General features: G+C 46.8%; 1 protein-coding gene across 8 annotated transcripts in view; it reads left to right on the plus strand.

Moving 5' to 3' along the window:
* Window positions 1–11,428: 11,428 nt before the first annotated feature.
* The window catches only part of TCF12 (transcription factor 12), a 524,272-nt gene continuing 519,190 nt past the window's right edge, over window positions 11,429–16,510 (plus strand). For 2 of the 8 annotated variants that reach the window (XM_063926155.1, XM_063926163.1), the window contains exons 1-3: window positions 11,430–12,389; window positions 12,928–13,063; window positions 13,687–13,759. In XM_063926155.1, the coding sequence (XP_063782225.1) occupies window positions 12,950–13,063; window positions 13,687–13,759 (187 nt within the window). In that variant the 5' untranslated portion in view covers window positions 11,430–12,389; window positions 12,928–12,949. Of the gene's footprint in view, window positions 12,390–12,927; window positions 13,064–13,686; window positions 13,760–16,510 lie in introns of all 8 variants that reach the window. The other 6 variants (XM_063926156.1, XM_063926154.1, XM_063926160.1 and 3 more) reach the window with 6 other exon arrangements.

Raw genomic sequence — 16,510 nt, forward strand, 5'->3', positions numbered from 1 at the left:
CCTGGGCAGGCGCGGGCTGAGACCCCGGCTGTCCCAAGGCTGCTGCGTCATCAAACCTTTTATGTAAGGAGTTGACACTGTCGGTTAAGACCTTCCACATATCCATCCAATCAGGTGTCGGCCCCGTCGGGGGCGACACCACATGTATCTGCCCCTGCTCCGCCTCCACGTAACCCTCCTCAAACATGTCGACACAGCCGCACCGACACACCGCACACACACAGGGAATGCTCAGACTGAGGACAGGACCCCACAAAATCCTTTGGGGAGACAGAGAGAGAGTATGCCAGCACACACCACAGCGCTATATAACACAGGGATTTACACTACTAATAAGTGATTTTCCCAATAGCTGCTTGTTTGTATCGATTTGCGCCTAAATTTATGTGCCCCCCCTCTCTTTTTAACCCGTCTTGTACCTGGATACTGCAGGGGAGAGCCTGGGGAGCGTGCTTCCAGCGGAGCTGTGAAGGGAAAATGGCGCTGGTGTGCTGAGGAAGAAGGCCCCGCCCCCTCAGCGCCGGGCTTCTGTCCCGTGTTTTCTTTAACTTAATGGCGGGGTTTTTTACACATATACAGTTTACTGACTGTATTATGTGTACATTTAGCCAAAGGTAATATAATTGCTGCACAGGGCGCCCCCCCCCCCCAGCGCCCTGCACCCTACAGTGACCGGAGTGTGTGGTGTGCTGTGGGAGCAATGGCGCACAGCTGCAGTGCTGTGCGCTACCTTAATGAAGACCGGAGTCTTCTGCCGCCGATTTCATCTCCTTCTTCTGGCTCTGCAAAGGGGACGGCGGTGCAGCTCCGGGAACGGACGATCGAGGTCAGGCCCTGTGTTCGAACCCTCTGGAGCTAATGGTGTCCAGTAGCCTAAGAAGCACAAGCTAGCTGCACGCAGGTAGGTTTGCTTCTCTCCCCTCAGTCCCACGTAGCAGTGAGTCTGTTGCCAGCAGATCTCACTGAAAATAAAAAACCTAACAAATACTTTCTTTCTAGCAAGCTCAGGAGAGCCCACTAGGAGCACCCAGCTCTGGCCGGGCACAGATTCTAACTGAGGTCTGGAGGAGGGGCATAGATGGAGGAGCCAGTGCACACCAGATAGTACCTAACCTTTCTTTTAGAGTGCCCAGTCTCCTGCGGAGCCCGTCTATTCCCCATGGTCCTTACGGAGTTCCCAGCATCCACTAGGACGTCAGAGAAATGGGGACATGAAGGTATGCATCCTTTATGTCCAGAGACACCATAAAATCCCCCTCTTCCAGGCTTGCGATGACTGTTCTCAGCGATTCCATCTTGAACTTGAACCTTTTCAGGGATTTTAAATTCAATATGGGTCTGACCGAACCGTCCGGTTTCGGGACTACAAACATGGTCGAATAATAACCCCTTCCCTGTTGAAGGAGGGTAACCTTGACCACCACCTGTTGAAGATACAATTTGTGAATTGCAGTTAACACTATTTCCCTCTCGTGGGGGGAAGCTGGTCGGGCCGATTTGAGGTATCGGTGAGGGGGCATCTCTTCGAATTCCAGCTTGTATCCCTGAGACACAATTTTTATTGCCCAGGGATCCACCTGGGAGTGAACCCACTTCTGGCTGAAATTTCAAAGACGTGCCCCCACCAGGCCTAGCTCCGCCTTTGGAGCCACAGCGTCATGCGGTGGATTTTGTAGAGGCCAGGGAGGACTTCTGTTCCTGGGAACTAGCTGTGTTGTGCAGCTTCTTTCCTCTGCCCCTGCCTCTGGTAAGAAAGGACGCACCTCGGACTTTCTTGCTTTGTGATCGAAAGGACTGCATTTGATAATGTCGTGCTTTCTTAGGCTGTGCGGGAATATAAGGCAAAAGATCAGAATTACCAGCTATAGCTATGGAGACCAGGTCCGAGAGCCCTTCTCCACACCATTCCTCAGCCTTGTAAGGTAAACCTTGCATATGCCTCTTTTAGTCGGCATCACCTGTCCATTGCATGTTCCAAAGAACACGTCTAGCAGAAATCGACATAGCGTTGACTCTAGAACCCAGTAGACTAATGTCTCTTTGGGCATGTTTTTAATATATATATATATATATATATATATATATATATATATATTATATATATATATATATGACAGCATCTTAGGGTCTCAATGTCTGCTGATAAGGTATCTGTCCACGCTGCTACAGCGCTATAAACCCATGCCGACACAATCGCCGGTCTGAGTAGTGTACCAGCATGTGTGTAAATGGACTTCAAAGTGCTTTTACTGCATGCTATCTGCAGGATCCCTGAGGATAGCTGTTAAGTCAGTGCTACCTTTTGGGTAAACGTGACAAGCTTTGTCCACCCTAGGGGAATATTCCCATTGTATCCTGGCCCTAGTAGGGAAAGGATACTCCCTGAGAATTCTTTGTGGGAAGCTGCAGCTTCTTGTCTGGAGATTACCGCTCTTTTTCTTCATGAGAGGAGGGAAATTTACCTCAGCTTTCTTCCCCTTAAACATGTGTACCCTTGTGTCAGGGACAGATGAGTCATCAGTGATATGCAAATCATCTTTTATTACAATAATCATATATTGAATACTTTTCTGCCATTTTGGCTGTAACTTTGCACTATCGTAGTCGACACTGGAGTCAGACTCCGTGTCGATATCAGTGTCTATTATTTTGGATAGTGAGCGTTGTGAGACTCTGAAGGTCTCTGCGACATAGGGACAGACATGGGTAGATTCCCTGTCTGTTCTCTAATCTTTTGTGCAATAAATTTACCTTAGCACTTAATTTTACGTATCCAAACAGGTGTCGGCGTTGTCGACGGAGACACCACTCACACACACACATTTGCTCCATCTCCTCCTCAGGGGAGCCTTTTACCTCAGACATGTCGACACACACGTACCGACACCACACACTCAGGGAATACTCATCTGAAGATAATTCCCCCACAAGGCCCTTTGGAGAGACAGAGAGAGAGAGTATGCCAGCACACACTCCAGCGCTATATGACCCAGGAAAAAACACAGCAATTTAATGTTTACCCAGTAGCGCTGTTATTATCTGCGCCGAATCATGTGCCCCCCCTCTTCTTTAAAACCCTCTCTTCTACCGTGGTATAAGCAGAGGAGAGACCGGAGAGCTTCCTCTCAGCGGTGCTGTGGAGAAAAAACATGGCGCTGGTGAGTGCTGAGGGAGAAGCCCCGCCCCCTCGACGGCGGGCTTCTGTCCCGCTAAAAGTGTAAAATTGGCGGGGGCTCCTGCATATATACAGTGTCCAGCTGTATATATGCTCCTTTTGCCAAATAAGAGGTTTATTTTGCTGCCCAGGGCACCCCCCCCCTGCGCCCTGCACCCTTACAGTGACCGGAGTATGTGAGGTGTGTGGGAGCAATGGCGCACAGCTGCAGTGCTGTGCGTTACCTCAGTGAAGACCATGGAGTCTTCTGCCGCCTGTGAAGTCTTCTTTGCTTCTCATACTCACCCGGCTTCTGTGTTCCGGCTCTGCGAGGGGGACGGCGGCGCGGCTCTGGGATCGGACGGCGAGGGTGAGATCCTGCGTACGATCCCTCTGGAGCTAATGGTGTCCAGTAGCCTAAGAAGCAGGACCTAGCTTCAGAGAGTAGGGCTGCTTCTCTCCCCTCAGTCCCACGATGCAGGGAGTCTGTTGCCAGCAGAGCTACCTGAAAATAAAAACCTAACAAAATACTTTCTCTCAGCAAACTCAGGAGAGCTCACTGAAAAGCACCCAGCTCGTCTGGGCACAGTATCACACTGAGGTCTGGAGGAGGGGCATAGAGGGAGGAGCCAGTGCACACCAGAACCTAAATTCTTTCTTAAAGTGCCCATGTCTCCTGCGGAGCCCGTCTATCCCCATGGTCCTTACGGAGTCCCCAGCATCCACTAGGACGTTAGAGAAATATTTATACTCGCGGGGGTCCGGAATTAGTGCCTTGGCACTTAAAACACTCCCTGCCAGTCTGATATGAGGTCTATATGCTACCCAGGGCGCGCCCCCCCCCCCCTGCACCCTGTAGTGCCGCTGTGTGTGGGAGCATGGCGTGCAGCTTGCGATCGCTGTGCGGTACCTCAAAGCCGTCACTGAAGTCTTCTGATCTTCTTCTACTCACCTGTCTTCTGGCTCTGCAAGGGGGGTGACGGTGGGCTCTGGGAATGAACCCCTAGGCGTACCTAGTGTTTCAAACCCTCAGGAACTAATGGTGTCCTGTAGCCAAAGAAGCAGAGCCTTTAAACTCACAGAAGTAGGTCTGACTTCTCTCCCCTAAGTCTCACGACGCAGGGAGACTGTTGCCAGCAGTTCTCCCTGAAAATAAAAAACCTAACAAAGTATTTTCCGAGAAACTCAGTAAAGCTCCTCAGTGTGCATCCAGTCTGCCTGGGCACAGATTCTAAACTGGAGTCTGGAGGAGGGGCATAGAGGGAGGAGCCAGGTCACACCATTTGAAAGTCTTAAAGTGCCCATGTCTCCTGCGGATCCCGTCTATACCCCATGGTTCTTGATGTGACCCCAGCATCCTCTAGGAAGTATGAGAAATAGCATACACACACACACAGGAAAATGTCAGACACGGTTTCCCCCAAGTACCTTTAGAGAAACACAGAGTTATACTAAAAATAATAAAACTAGAAAAACTCCTATGGAGCTCCTCTAGCTGTGACCGGTTCCTCCGGGCACATTTTCTAAACTGAGTCTGGTAGGGGGGGCATAGAGGGAGGAGCCAGCCCACACTATTAAACTCTTAAAGTGCCCTGGTGGACCCAACTTTACCCCATGATTCTAATGTGGACCCCAGCATCCTCTAGGACGTAAGAGAAATAACAATAACTTAACTCAAGATAAACATCTATTTTTTTTCCAGAGATACAGAAGGGATAAAAATAAGAATTTACTTACCGATAATTCTATTTCTCGTAGTCCGTAGTGGATGCTGGGGACTCCGTCAGGACCATGGGGAATAGCGGCTCCGCAGGAGACAGGGCACAAAAGCAAGCTTTTAGGATCACATGGTGTGTACTGGCTCCTCCCCCTATGACCCTCCTCCAAGCCTCAGTTAGGTACTGTGCCCGGACGAGCGTACACAATAAGGAAGGATCTTGAATCCCGGGTAAGACTCATACCAGCCACACCAATCACACCGTACAACTTGTGATCTGAACCCAGTTAACAGTATGATAACAAAGAAGTAGCCTCTTAAAAAAGATGGCTCACAACAATAATAACCCGATTTTTGTAACAATAACTATGTACAAGTAATGCAGACAATCCGCACTTGGGATGGGCGCCCAGCATCCACTACGGACTACGAGAAATAGAATTATCGGTAAGTAAATTCTTATTTTCTCTAACGTCCTAGTGGATGCTGGGGACTCCGTCAGGACCATGGGGATTATACCAAAGCTCCCAAACGGGCGGGAGAGTGCGGATGACTCTGCAGCACCGAATGAGAGAACTCCAGGTCCTCTTTAGCCAGAGTATCAAATTTGTAAAATTTTACAAACGTGTTCTCCCCTGACCACGTAGCTGCTCGGCAAAGTTGTAATGCCGAGACCCCTCGGGCAGCCGCCCAAGATGAGCCCACCTTCCTTGTGGAGTGGGCTTTTACAGTTTTAGGCTGTGGCAGGCCTGCCACAGAATGTGCAAGTTGAATTGTGCTACAGATCCAACGAGCAATCGTCTGCTTAGACGCAGGAGCACCCATCTTGTTGGGTGCATACAAGATAAACAACGAGTCAGATTTTCTGACTCCAGCTGTCCTTGAAATATATATTTTCAATGCTCTGACAACGTCCAGTAACTTGGAGTCCTCCAAGTCGCTAGTAGCCGCAGGCACCACAATAGGCTGGTTCAAGTGAAAAGCCGAAACCACCTTAGGGAGAAAATGAGGACGTGTCCGCAGTTCTGCCCTGTCCGAATGGAAAATCAGATATGGGCTTTTGTACGATAAAGCCGCCAACTCTGAAACTCTCCTGGCTGAAGCCAGGGCCAATAGCATGGTTACTTTCCATGTAAGATACTTCAAATCTACCGATTTGAGAGGCTCAAACCAATGAGATTTGAGAAATTCCAAAACTACGTTTAGATCCCACGGTGCCACTGGAGGCACAATTGGGGGTTGTATATGTAGTACACCCTTGACAAAAGTTTGTACTTCAGGCACTGAAGCCAATTCTTTCTGGAAGAAGATTGATAAGGCCGAAATTTGAACTTTAATAGACCCCAATTTGAGGCCCATAGACAATCCTGCCTGCAGGAAATGTAGGAATCGACCCAATTGAAATTCTTCCGTTGGGGCCTTCTTGGCCTCACACCACGCAACATATTTTCTCCAAATGCGGTGATAATGTTGTGCGGTCACTTCCTTCCTAGCTTTAATCAAGGTAGGAATAACTTCCTCTGGAATGCCCTTTTCTTTTAGAATCCGGCGTTCAACCGCCATGCCGTCAAACGCAGTCGCGGTAAGTCTTGGAACATACAAGGTCCCTGCTGAAGCAGATCCCTTCTTAGAGGTAGAGGCCACGGATCTTCCGTGAGCATCTCTTGAAGTTCCGGATACCAAGTTCTTCTTGGCCAATCCGGAGCCACTAGTATTGTTCTTACTCCCCTTTTCCGTATAATTCTCAGTACCTTTGGTATGAGAGGCAGAGGAGGAAACACATACACTGACTGGTACACCCACGGTGTTACCAGAGCGTCCACAGCTATTGCCTGAGGGTCTCTTGACCTGGCGCAATATCTGTCCAGTTTTTTGTTGAGGCGAGACGCCATCATGTCCACCTTTGGTTTTTCCCAATGGTTCACAATCATGTGGAAAACTTCCGGATGAAGTCCCCACTCTCCCGGGTGAAGGTCGTGTCTGCTGAGGAAGTCTGCTTCCCAGTTGTCCACTCCCGGGATGAACACTGCTGACAGTGCTATGACATGATTTTCCGCCCAGCGAAGAATCCTTGCAGCTTCTGTCATTGCTCTTCTGCTTCTCGTGCCGCCTTGTCTGTTTACGTGGGCGACTGCCGCGATGTTGTCCGACTGGATCAACACCGGCTGACCCTGAAGCAGCGGTTTCGCCAAGCTTAGAGCATTGTAGATCGCTCTTAGCTCTAGTATATTTATGTGAAGAGACGTCTCCAGGTTTGACCATACACCCTGGAAGTTTCTTCCCTGTGTGACTGCTCCCCAGCCCCGTAAGCTGGCATCCGTAGTCACCAGGACCCAGTCCTGTATGCCGAACCTGCGGCCCTCTAACAGATGGGCACTCTGCAACCACCACAGGAGAGACAACCTTGTCCATTGGTGACAGTGTTATCCGCTGATGCATGTGCAGATGCGATCCGGACCATTTGTCCAGCAGATCCCACTGAAATATTCGTGCATGGAATCTGCCGAATGGAATTGCTTCGTAAGAAGCCACCATCTTTCCCAGGACTCTTGTGCATTGATGTACTGACACATTTCCTGGTTTTAGGAGGTTCCTGACAAGTTCGGATAACTCCCTTGCTTTCTCCTCCGGGAGAAACACCTTTTTCTGAACCGTGTCCAGAATCATTCCCAGGAACAGCAGACGTGTTGTCGGGGACAATTGAGATTTTGGAAGATTCAGAATCCACCCGTGTTGTTGAAGCACTACTTGGGTTAGTGCTACACCGACTTCCAGCTGTTCTCTGGACTTTGCCCTTATCAGGAGATCGTCCAAGTAAGGGATAATTAATACGCCTTTTCTTCGTAGAAGAACCATCATTTCGGTCATTACCTTGGTAAAGACCCGAGGTGCCGTGGACAAACCAAACGGCAGCGTTTGAAACTGATAATGACAGTCTTGTATCACGAACCTGAGATACCCTTGGTGTGAGGGGTAAATTGGGACATGCAGATAAGCATCTTTTATGTCCAGGGACTCCATGAAGTCCCCTTCTTCCAGATTCGCTATCACTGCTCTTAGTGACTCCATCTTGAACTTGAATTTCTGTATGTACAGGTTCAAGGATTTCAGATTTAGAATAGGTCTTACCGAACCGTCCGGCTTCGGTAACACAAATAGTGTGGAATAATACCCCTTTCCCTGTTGTAGGAGGGGTACCTTGACTACCACCTGCTGAGAATACAGCTTGTGAATGGCTTCCAATACCGTCGCCCTTTCTGAGGGAGACGTTGGTAAAGCAGACTTTAGGAAACGGCGAGGGGGAGATCTTTCGAATTCCAACATGTAACCCTGAGATACTATCTGCAGGATCCACGGGTCCACCTGTGAGCGAGCCCACTGATTGCTGAAAATCTTTAGTCGACCCCCCACCGCTCCTGAGTCCGCTTGTAAAGCCCCAGCGTCATGCTGATGGCTTTGTAGAACCCGGGGCGGGCTTCTGGTCCTGGGCAGGGGCTGCTTGCTGCCCTCTCTTACCCTTTCCTCTGCCTCGTGGCAGATAAGACTGTCCTTTTGCCCGCTTGTTTTTATAGGAGCGAAAGGACTGCGGCTGAAAAGACGGTGTCTTTTTCTGTTGGGAGGGGGTCTGAGGTAAAAAAGTGGATTTGCCGGCAGTTGCCGTGGCCACCAGATCCGATAGACCAACCCCAAATAATTCCTTCCATATGCCTTTTGGAATCCGCATCACCTGACCACTGTCGCGTCCATAAACTTCTTCTGGCAGATATGGACATCGCACTTACTCTCGATGCCAGAGTGCAAACATCCCTCTGAGCATCTCGCATATAAAGAAACGCATCCTTTAATTGCTCTAGAGTCAATAAAATACTGTCCCTATCCAGGGTATCAATATTTTCAGTCAGGGAATCCAACCACACTACCCCAGCACTGCACATCCAGGCTGAGGCTATTGCTGGTCGGAGTATAACACCAGTATGCGTGTATATACTCTTCAGGGTAGTTTCCAGCCTCCTATCTGCTGGATCCTTGAGGGCGGCCGTATCTGGAGACGGCAACGCCACTTGTTTTGATAAACGTGTGAGCGCTTTATCCACCCTAGGGGGTGTTTCCCAGCGCGCCCTAACCTCTGGTGGGAAAGGGTATAATGCCAATAACTTCTTAGAAATTAGCAGTTTTCTATCTGGGTTAACCCACGCTTCATCACACACGTCATTCAATTCCTCTGATTCTGGAAAAGCTACAGGTAGTTTTTTCACCCCCCACATAATACCCCTTTTTGAGGTACCTGCAGTATCAGAGATCTGCAAAGCCTCCTTCATTGCCGTGATCATATAACGTGTGGCCCTATTGGAAAATACGTTTGTTTCTTCACCGTCGACACTAGATTCATCTGTGTCGGTACCTGTGTCGACTGACTGAGGTAAGGGACGTTTTACAGCCCCTGACGGTGTCTGAGACGCCTGAGCAGGTACTAACTGGTTTTCCGGCCGTCTCATTTCGTCAACTGACTTTTGTAATGTACTAACATTATCACGTAATTCCATAATTAAAGCCATCCATTCCGGTGTCGACTCCCTAGGGGGTGACATCACCATTACCGGCAATTGCTCCGCCTCCACACCAACATCGTCCTCATACATGTCGACACACACGTACCGACACACAGCAGACACACAGGGAATGCTCTTATCGAAGACAGGACCCCACTAGCCCTTTGGGGAGACAGAGGGAGAGTTTGCCAGCACACACCAAAAGCGCTATAAAATGTATATAAACAACCCTAAAAGGTGTTGTTTTTGTTATATGCGCTTTAAATATATAAATATCGCCAAAATATGCCCCCCTTCTCTTTGTTACCCTGTTTCTGTAGTGCAGTGCAGGGGAGAGTCCTGGGAGCCTTCCTCACAGCGGAGCTGAGCAGGAAAATGGCGCTGTGTGCTGAGGAGAATAAGCCCCGCCCCCTATCCGGCGGGCTTTTCTCCCGGGTTTTGAGATATCTGGCCTGGGTTAAATACATACATATAGCCTCAATGGCTATATGTGATGTATTCTTTGCCATCAAAGGTATTTAATATTGCTGCCCAGGGCGCCCCCAGCAGCGCCCTGCACCCTCCGTGACCGTTCAGTGTGAAGTGTGTAGCAACAATGGCGCACAGCTGCAGTGCTGTGCGCTACCTTCATGAAGGCTGAAGAGCCTTCTGCCGCCTGTTTCCGGACCCTCGATCTTCAGCATCTGTAAGGGGGATCGGCGGCGCGGCTCCGGGACGAACCCCAGGGTGACCTGTGTTCCGACTCCCTCTGAAGCTATGTCCAGTAGCCTAAGACTCCAATCCATCCTGCACGCAGGTGAGTTGAAAATCTCTCCCCTAAGTCCCTCGATGCAGTGAGCCTGTTGCCAGCAGGACTCACTGAAAATAATAAACCTAAAAACTTTTTCTAAGCAGCTCTTTAGGAGAGCCACCTAGATTGCACCCTGCTCGGACGGGCACAAAAACCTAACTGAGGCTTGGAGGAGGGTCATAGGGGGAGGAGCCAGTACACACCATGTGATCCTAAAAGCTTGCTTTTGTGCCCTGTCTCCTGCGGAGCCGCTATTCCCCATGGTCCTGACGGAGTCCCCAGCATCCACTAGGACGTTAGAGAAAGGAACTTAAGGGCTCCATACACTTATCCAACAGCATGTCGGAGGCAATCACCCCGGCAGCCTCCCGTGGGCAGGATCGCCCAAGATACATCAGATGCTGTCCTTTTGCATCCGATGTATCTTGGGTGATCCCAGCCATGCCCCCAGGTCGGACCTGATTGAATTTGCAGCACATTCAATCTGGAGGATCCGATGCTCACGGGAACGCGCATCGGAAACGCCTCAAAAATGCCCGATTTCATCCAATATATCGGGCCGAATGTCCAAAATCGGATGAAATTGGGCTTTATCGCTCTAGTGTATGGGGCCCTTTAGGGGTCTATCTACTAAGCCTTGGATGGAGATAAAGTACCAGCCAATCGGCTCCTGTCATTTCTCAAACACAGCCTGTGGCATAGCAGTTGGGAGCCGATTGGCTGGTACTTTATCTCCATCCAAGGATTAGTAAATAGACCCCTTAATTAAGATGCAGCACATAAGCGCTTGAATCCAAAAACATGTCACAGTGAGGCGTGTATATTGGTACAGTATGGGGGGTATTCAACCTAATAGGAAAAAACTGACACCCAACCGACTGTTAAAACAATTTAATTCTACCCTATATCTACTATTTATATACAGAATATTGAACATACATAGCTTTTAAAAGTAAAAAACTGCAATGTTTAAGTACACAATACGTATAATCGCAGTCCTCCTAGTACAAAGGATTGAGGTGCCGTGATCGGCATCCTCAGAGAGGAAGAGATACAGTAATAATCAGATACACGCAGGTTTGCAGGATGCCCTGGCCCGGCAGTGGGACTGCAGCGTACACCTGATGCAGCTGGAGGCTCAGGCGGCGCTGCTGCGTGCAATGCATCTGACCAGAGGAGCCTCAGCTGGCGCCCGGCCACCGGGGAAGGGGAGGGAAAAGGTCACGTGTCTAACTGCACGGGAGCGAACCTCGGTAACGCGAATGTCGCCCCTCCGTCTCCTGCCCTACGCGGGAGCGCGCACCCAGCCACTAACCACCAGTGGGGTCTCTCACCCGGGTGGGGTAAATAACAATAAAGTTGAAGGATAGCAGATAAACGTTGTCTCTGTATGTGCAGCACAGACGCTGCCAGGACTGTGTGTGTGGAAAGGGTGCCCAGCGTGATGGAGACAGGGGAGCTCATTGGCATTAATGAAGCCGCACGGTGCACTGACAGCGCATTTATCAACAATTTTTGACAGCATCGATCTGTGTCTGCCACAGGCAGCGGCTCTCCTCCAACCCCAGAGGGCCGCGGCTCTCGCAGCTGTGCTTGTGACCGACCCCTTCTAAGAAGGACGCATGTACACCGCCAATTAGCGGCGTCCTCAGACGGGCTGTAGAGTGAGGAGAATCCCGCCAGGGCCTAGAGACGCTGCTGTGGTGTCAGGAAGCTCATGCTGTTGCTGCTGCGCCGCCCTCCTCCTCATAGCTGCTAACTGTCCCCGAGGCGACTGCTCCGCTGTATCCTTCCGCCCCTTCCTTCGCTCCCTCTCAAGGGCCGCCGGATCTCAGTTGCACTGCAGGGGTTACGTGCGGGCAGCGGAAGAGTTAACAGGAGGGAAATAAGCGCCGGACCTGTTACTCTGGCGAGGCGGAGGGATATGCAGCTTGGCTTGGAGCTAGTGTGGTGCTGAGGACCGACGAGCGAGAAAAATGTCTGCCTGAGGGAGACCCACAAGTTCCTATCGGGTGGAAACCGAACCTCTCCTGGCGGTGCAAACACGCAAAGCCGCATAAAGCAGCAGCCCAGTGACGCCTGTCAGCCGCACACGGCCGCCAGAAGCCGGGGAGGGAGCTGCGCCGGGACTCCCGAAAACTTCAATCTAATTATTGGATGTTTAAACGGAAAAAAAAGGTAACCGTGGGCAGCTCTGTGTGGCCGTGCGTGTCATGGGGGCACCGGGAGCTGAGTAAGTCGCTGGCTGCTGCCCTCACTCACGGTGACACCTGGGCACAGACCCCTGACTCGCACTCCCTCTCTGCCCCCAGGCTGTGCATGTGTATAGGCTGTAGCTGGTGAGGGTCCCGCAGAGGTGCCCCCTGGGGTGTCAGTGCCCCCTGTCTCACAGCAGGAGAGGAACTTGAAGCCCTATTGTGGCAGCAGGCTGATGGGAGTCCCTGTGCCCCTCTCCCCTTGGCATGGCTGCACAGGGCAGCCTGGGGCACATAGGTGGTGTGTTCTGTTGGGCCAGCTCAGGATTGATGGCTGAAACTTATTCTCTGAGTGTTGCTACTTTTTTATTTTATTAATTTTTTATTCCATTTTTTTTAATAGATGTGCATCTCCCTGTGCCCTCCCACCCTCCATCCCAGTGTCAGATGGGCTGGTGAGGGCAGCCAGTGGGGTGCTGTGATGATGCAGATGGTGTAAGAGTCTCTCTGTCTTTCCCCAGGAGCTGATCTGAGTGGCTGGAGATGAATCCTCAGCAGCGGATGGCCGCTATAGGCACAGACAAGGAGCTGAGTGATCTCCTGGATTTCAGTGCGGTACGATATCCTCCTTCAGGGTCTTATGGCTTCTCCCACACGGTAAAAAGAGCACACAAGCGGGCAGCCTAAAGAGTCCTGGACACCTTCACTTTCATGTCTAGACTCTCAACATGTAATATCTTTAGACTGCTGGGGTCAATTAGTTAATAACTAGAATACTACACCATGACCCCAAAAGATGCAATACAATTACAGTACTTAAAACCTGATTAAGTCTACGTTTTGTCACCAAAATTGTAAAACTGTAGGAATAAGACGAATGATAATTAAATGGACAAATTGCTTAATGTACACTTGTTGCCCTATATTTTTCAGACCATGTGCTGCCTTGAAGTATCACAATCGTATTGGATAGTGTATGCTTGCATATTAGCAGTGATCTGTATGCTGTGATCTTCATTTTATTATATTTTTCTATTCCAGTATATTTGAATTCTTTCTAAATATAAATTAGTTGAGTTGCATCATTCTGCATCAGATTCTGGAGTGTTATTTGTTTTTCAAAGCAGCTTTTTAATTAACTTTACAGCAAAATGAAAATATCACTAAAAAGACATGTATCAAACAATTTCAACAGGCAGTCAGCTCTGTAATACAAGTGTTAGCTGCTGTGTCTGCAGTAGTACAGTAAACTTAAAACAGAATCCTTTTATGTTTTGCAGATGTTTTCCCCACCTGTTAATAGTGGGAAAACCAGACCGACCACGCTAGGAAGCAGCCAGTTCAGTGGATCTGGTAAGAAATGGGCAAAACCTGATATTGTGCTGCATGTATGAAGCATTTGTTCATATTAGCAATTTCCTTGAATTATAATTTTGTCGCTTGTTTCAGAACTACTTTAAAGTGCCTTGTTGAAATGTGTACACTATTTTTACACATCACCGTATCTCTAAATGTGCATGTTTCTAGTGGTTTTTTACCCCATAGGACTTCTGATTACATTTAAAGTGTTTTTGGTAATGTCTGTATCAGGTTAAGTGCAATAATTTATCAGGTGAGGGTATTTAATAATTTTAATTATGGAATGATGTTGCGGTGACTTTTTGTTCTATTTTAAAATCCATGTTTATATTCTGCAGAGAACATGTTATGCTAGTCGGTTGAAGAAATGAAGAAACAAAGAGTTGATTACTAAATCTGTTGGAATGAACATGGATAGCTTGTATATTGGTTCCACATGTTTTGCTATATGTAGCTAGCAGAGCCAGATGTAGCTCGCTAGACAAATTGTGTTATGACATTGTGAGATGTTTGTCTGAATGAATTTCACTATACATATATCTGCTGCTTTACTTTCTAATAATATTTGCATATTGCAGCTATGTTTGAAAGTATTTACGCAAGACCAGTGTATTTTATTTGGTTAGGTTTAAGGTCAATCAATAGGAGTATATTACAGATATTTTGCCTTGGGTAACTCTGATTTCATGTATCTTCATTCAAGTGTTTTTTTTAGACTTCCAAATTACTGTATATGGTATATTGAGCTTGGTGTATATTTTATTTTCCTTGAGCTATTGAGTATAAGGGATTTAGGAAACTTTTTGTTCTATAAATCATTTATTATAGACAATCTCATGTTTTATTTACATAGCATTTCTAACAGGGATTTGTGTTTCTCAACTTGTGCCTTAATTTTTTTGTTTAATAGGGAGTTGAGCATATTGTCATTACGCTCCATTAATACTCTGCTGCTTTAACCTGTTCTTTAATTTATTTTTTTTAAAGCTTTTTGTTTAATCCGCTAACTGATGTAAGATGGACTGAATGACCTCATATACTGTAAGGCTAACACTCCTGATCAGAAATGGATTATAGCAGAGTAATGATGCACCTAAATGTAGGGGCCCACTTTTTAGTCTGTGTTTAAATAAATGATTGACATTAGCACTTTATTGTTAATTTTTGATATGTCTTTGTACACTGCATCGCACAATTCCAAATATGGACCAAGTTCTGCATTTACATTGTACTGTCCACAGCTTGAGAAGCTGGAGCAAATCGTGAGAGTTTAAAATATGTATGTGTGTGTGTGTGTGTGTATGTATGTATGTATGTATATATATATATATATATATATATATATATATATATATATATATATATATACATACACACACACATATTGTAGCATTCAATGGTTGATTTAAGCATCTCTCACACACATACACATATATATATATATATATATATATATATATATATATATATATATATAATAAAATTTCCCAGTCAATGCACTTCCTCGTTTAAAAAACAAACAAACCAAAAACCTTGTAAGAAATCACACATCCCCCATATCATTCATTCACAAGTTATTAGAGAGATGCCGGTAGATTTGCAGAGGCACAATGCCTTCCAACACGTGGTGCTTAATCTAGTCTAGTATTTGTTATGGCTTACTAATCGTACTATAAGGAATTACAATATTATTAAAGCTAGAACAACAATTACTGTCATTTTAGCTGTTGTCTGGATGCAGAATGCATGCATATTTTAATAGATTTGTTATGGATTGGGAAATTGTTCCATGTTCACTTAATGAGTATAATTACACGTTTATTGTTAGCATAAAAGTTCAGTAGCGTCATTGGTAGGACTCCTGATTGCCTTTATGTAAAATTATTTAGGCATCATTTAAGACCAAGAAGCCTAAATGTTATTTATTTAAAAAAACATCTTTCTGTGGCACTTTTGACTAAATTAAAAACTGTAAAATAAACTGATTTTAGCTTCGTTGGTGAAATGGACAAACTTGTTATTGTGCATTGGTAGCTATGCGTCTTAACATAGCTTAAAATTGGTGTAGAGTTAAGGGTTTAAATACCCCCCCTCCCCTCCACAACACAATGTAATGCAGCTCTTCACTGAAAATTTTGGTTCTTCACAGGAGTCCCTTCCTTATTGGCACTGACTAGTAATTTGATTCTGATAAAATTAATCCTATTGTGGGCTAGGAAAACTAGACTATATATGTGAGTGTGTGTACATTTTAAAAAGAAGTGTGTTATTTATAAGCTTTGTTTTGATGCAGGTTGTTGATGGAGCATGAAGGTCACTAACAGTGGTAGTGTGGCTCTTAAGTGTAGACACATCTTGGAATCTTTGTTCAAATTTAAATATAGTTTATTTTTCCTCTGAAGAAGCATAAGTGTCTTTGTTTTGCCAGCCTTCTAATCCGTACATTAAGTGTATAATAACATTATCCTGTATAGATACAAGAGACAATATATTTTCAGAGTTCAATGTACCGACTTTTTGCAAGATCTAACGGTTTCTATGGCTGTCGGAGAAATGTATGGTTTGTTATGCTTGGTCTAGGATTTACACCCCTATAGATGTGGCCCTGAGGTCTGATTGATAGTGTGTGCATCTTTTATTAATATTAAAATCTAAACCTACAGTACTATGGTTAAGAAGGAGTTTGACAGCAAATTTCTCCCATAGATTTATTTTTTTATTTTTTTAATGTACATATGATTCTGT

Source organism: Pseudophryne corroboree, chromosome 6, assembly GCF_028390025.1.
Source record: "Pseudophryne corroboree isolate aPseCor3 chromosome 6, aPseCor3.hap2, whole genome shotgun sequence".
Taxonomy (NCBI): Eukaryota; Metazoa; Chordata; class Amphibia; order Anura; family Myobatrachidae; genus Pseudophryne; species Pseudophryne corroboree.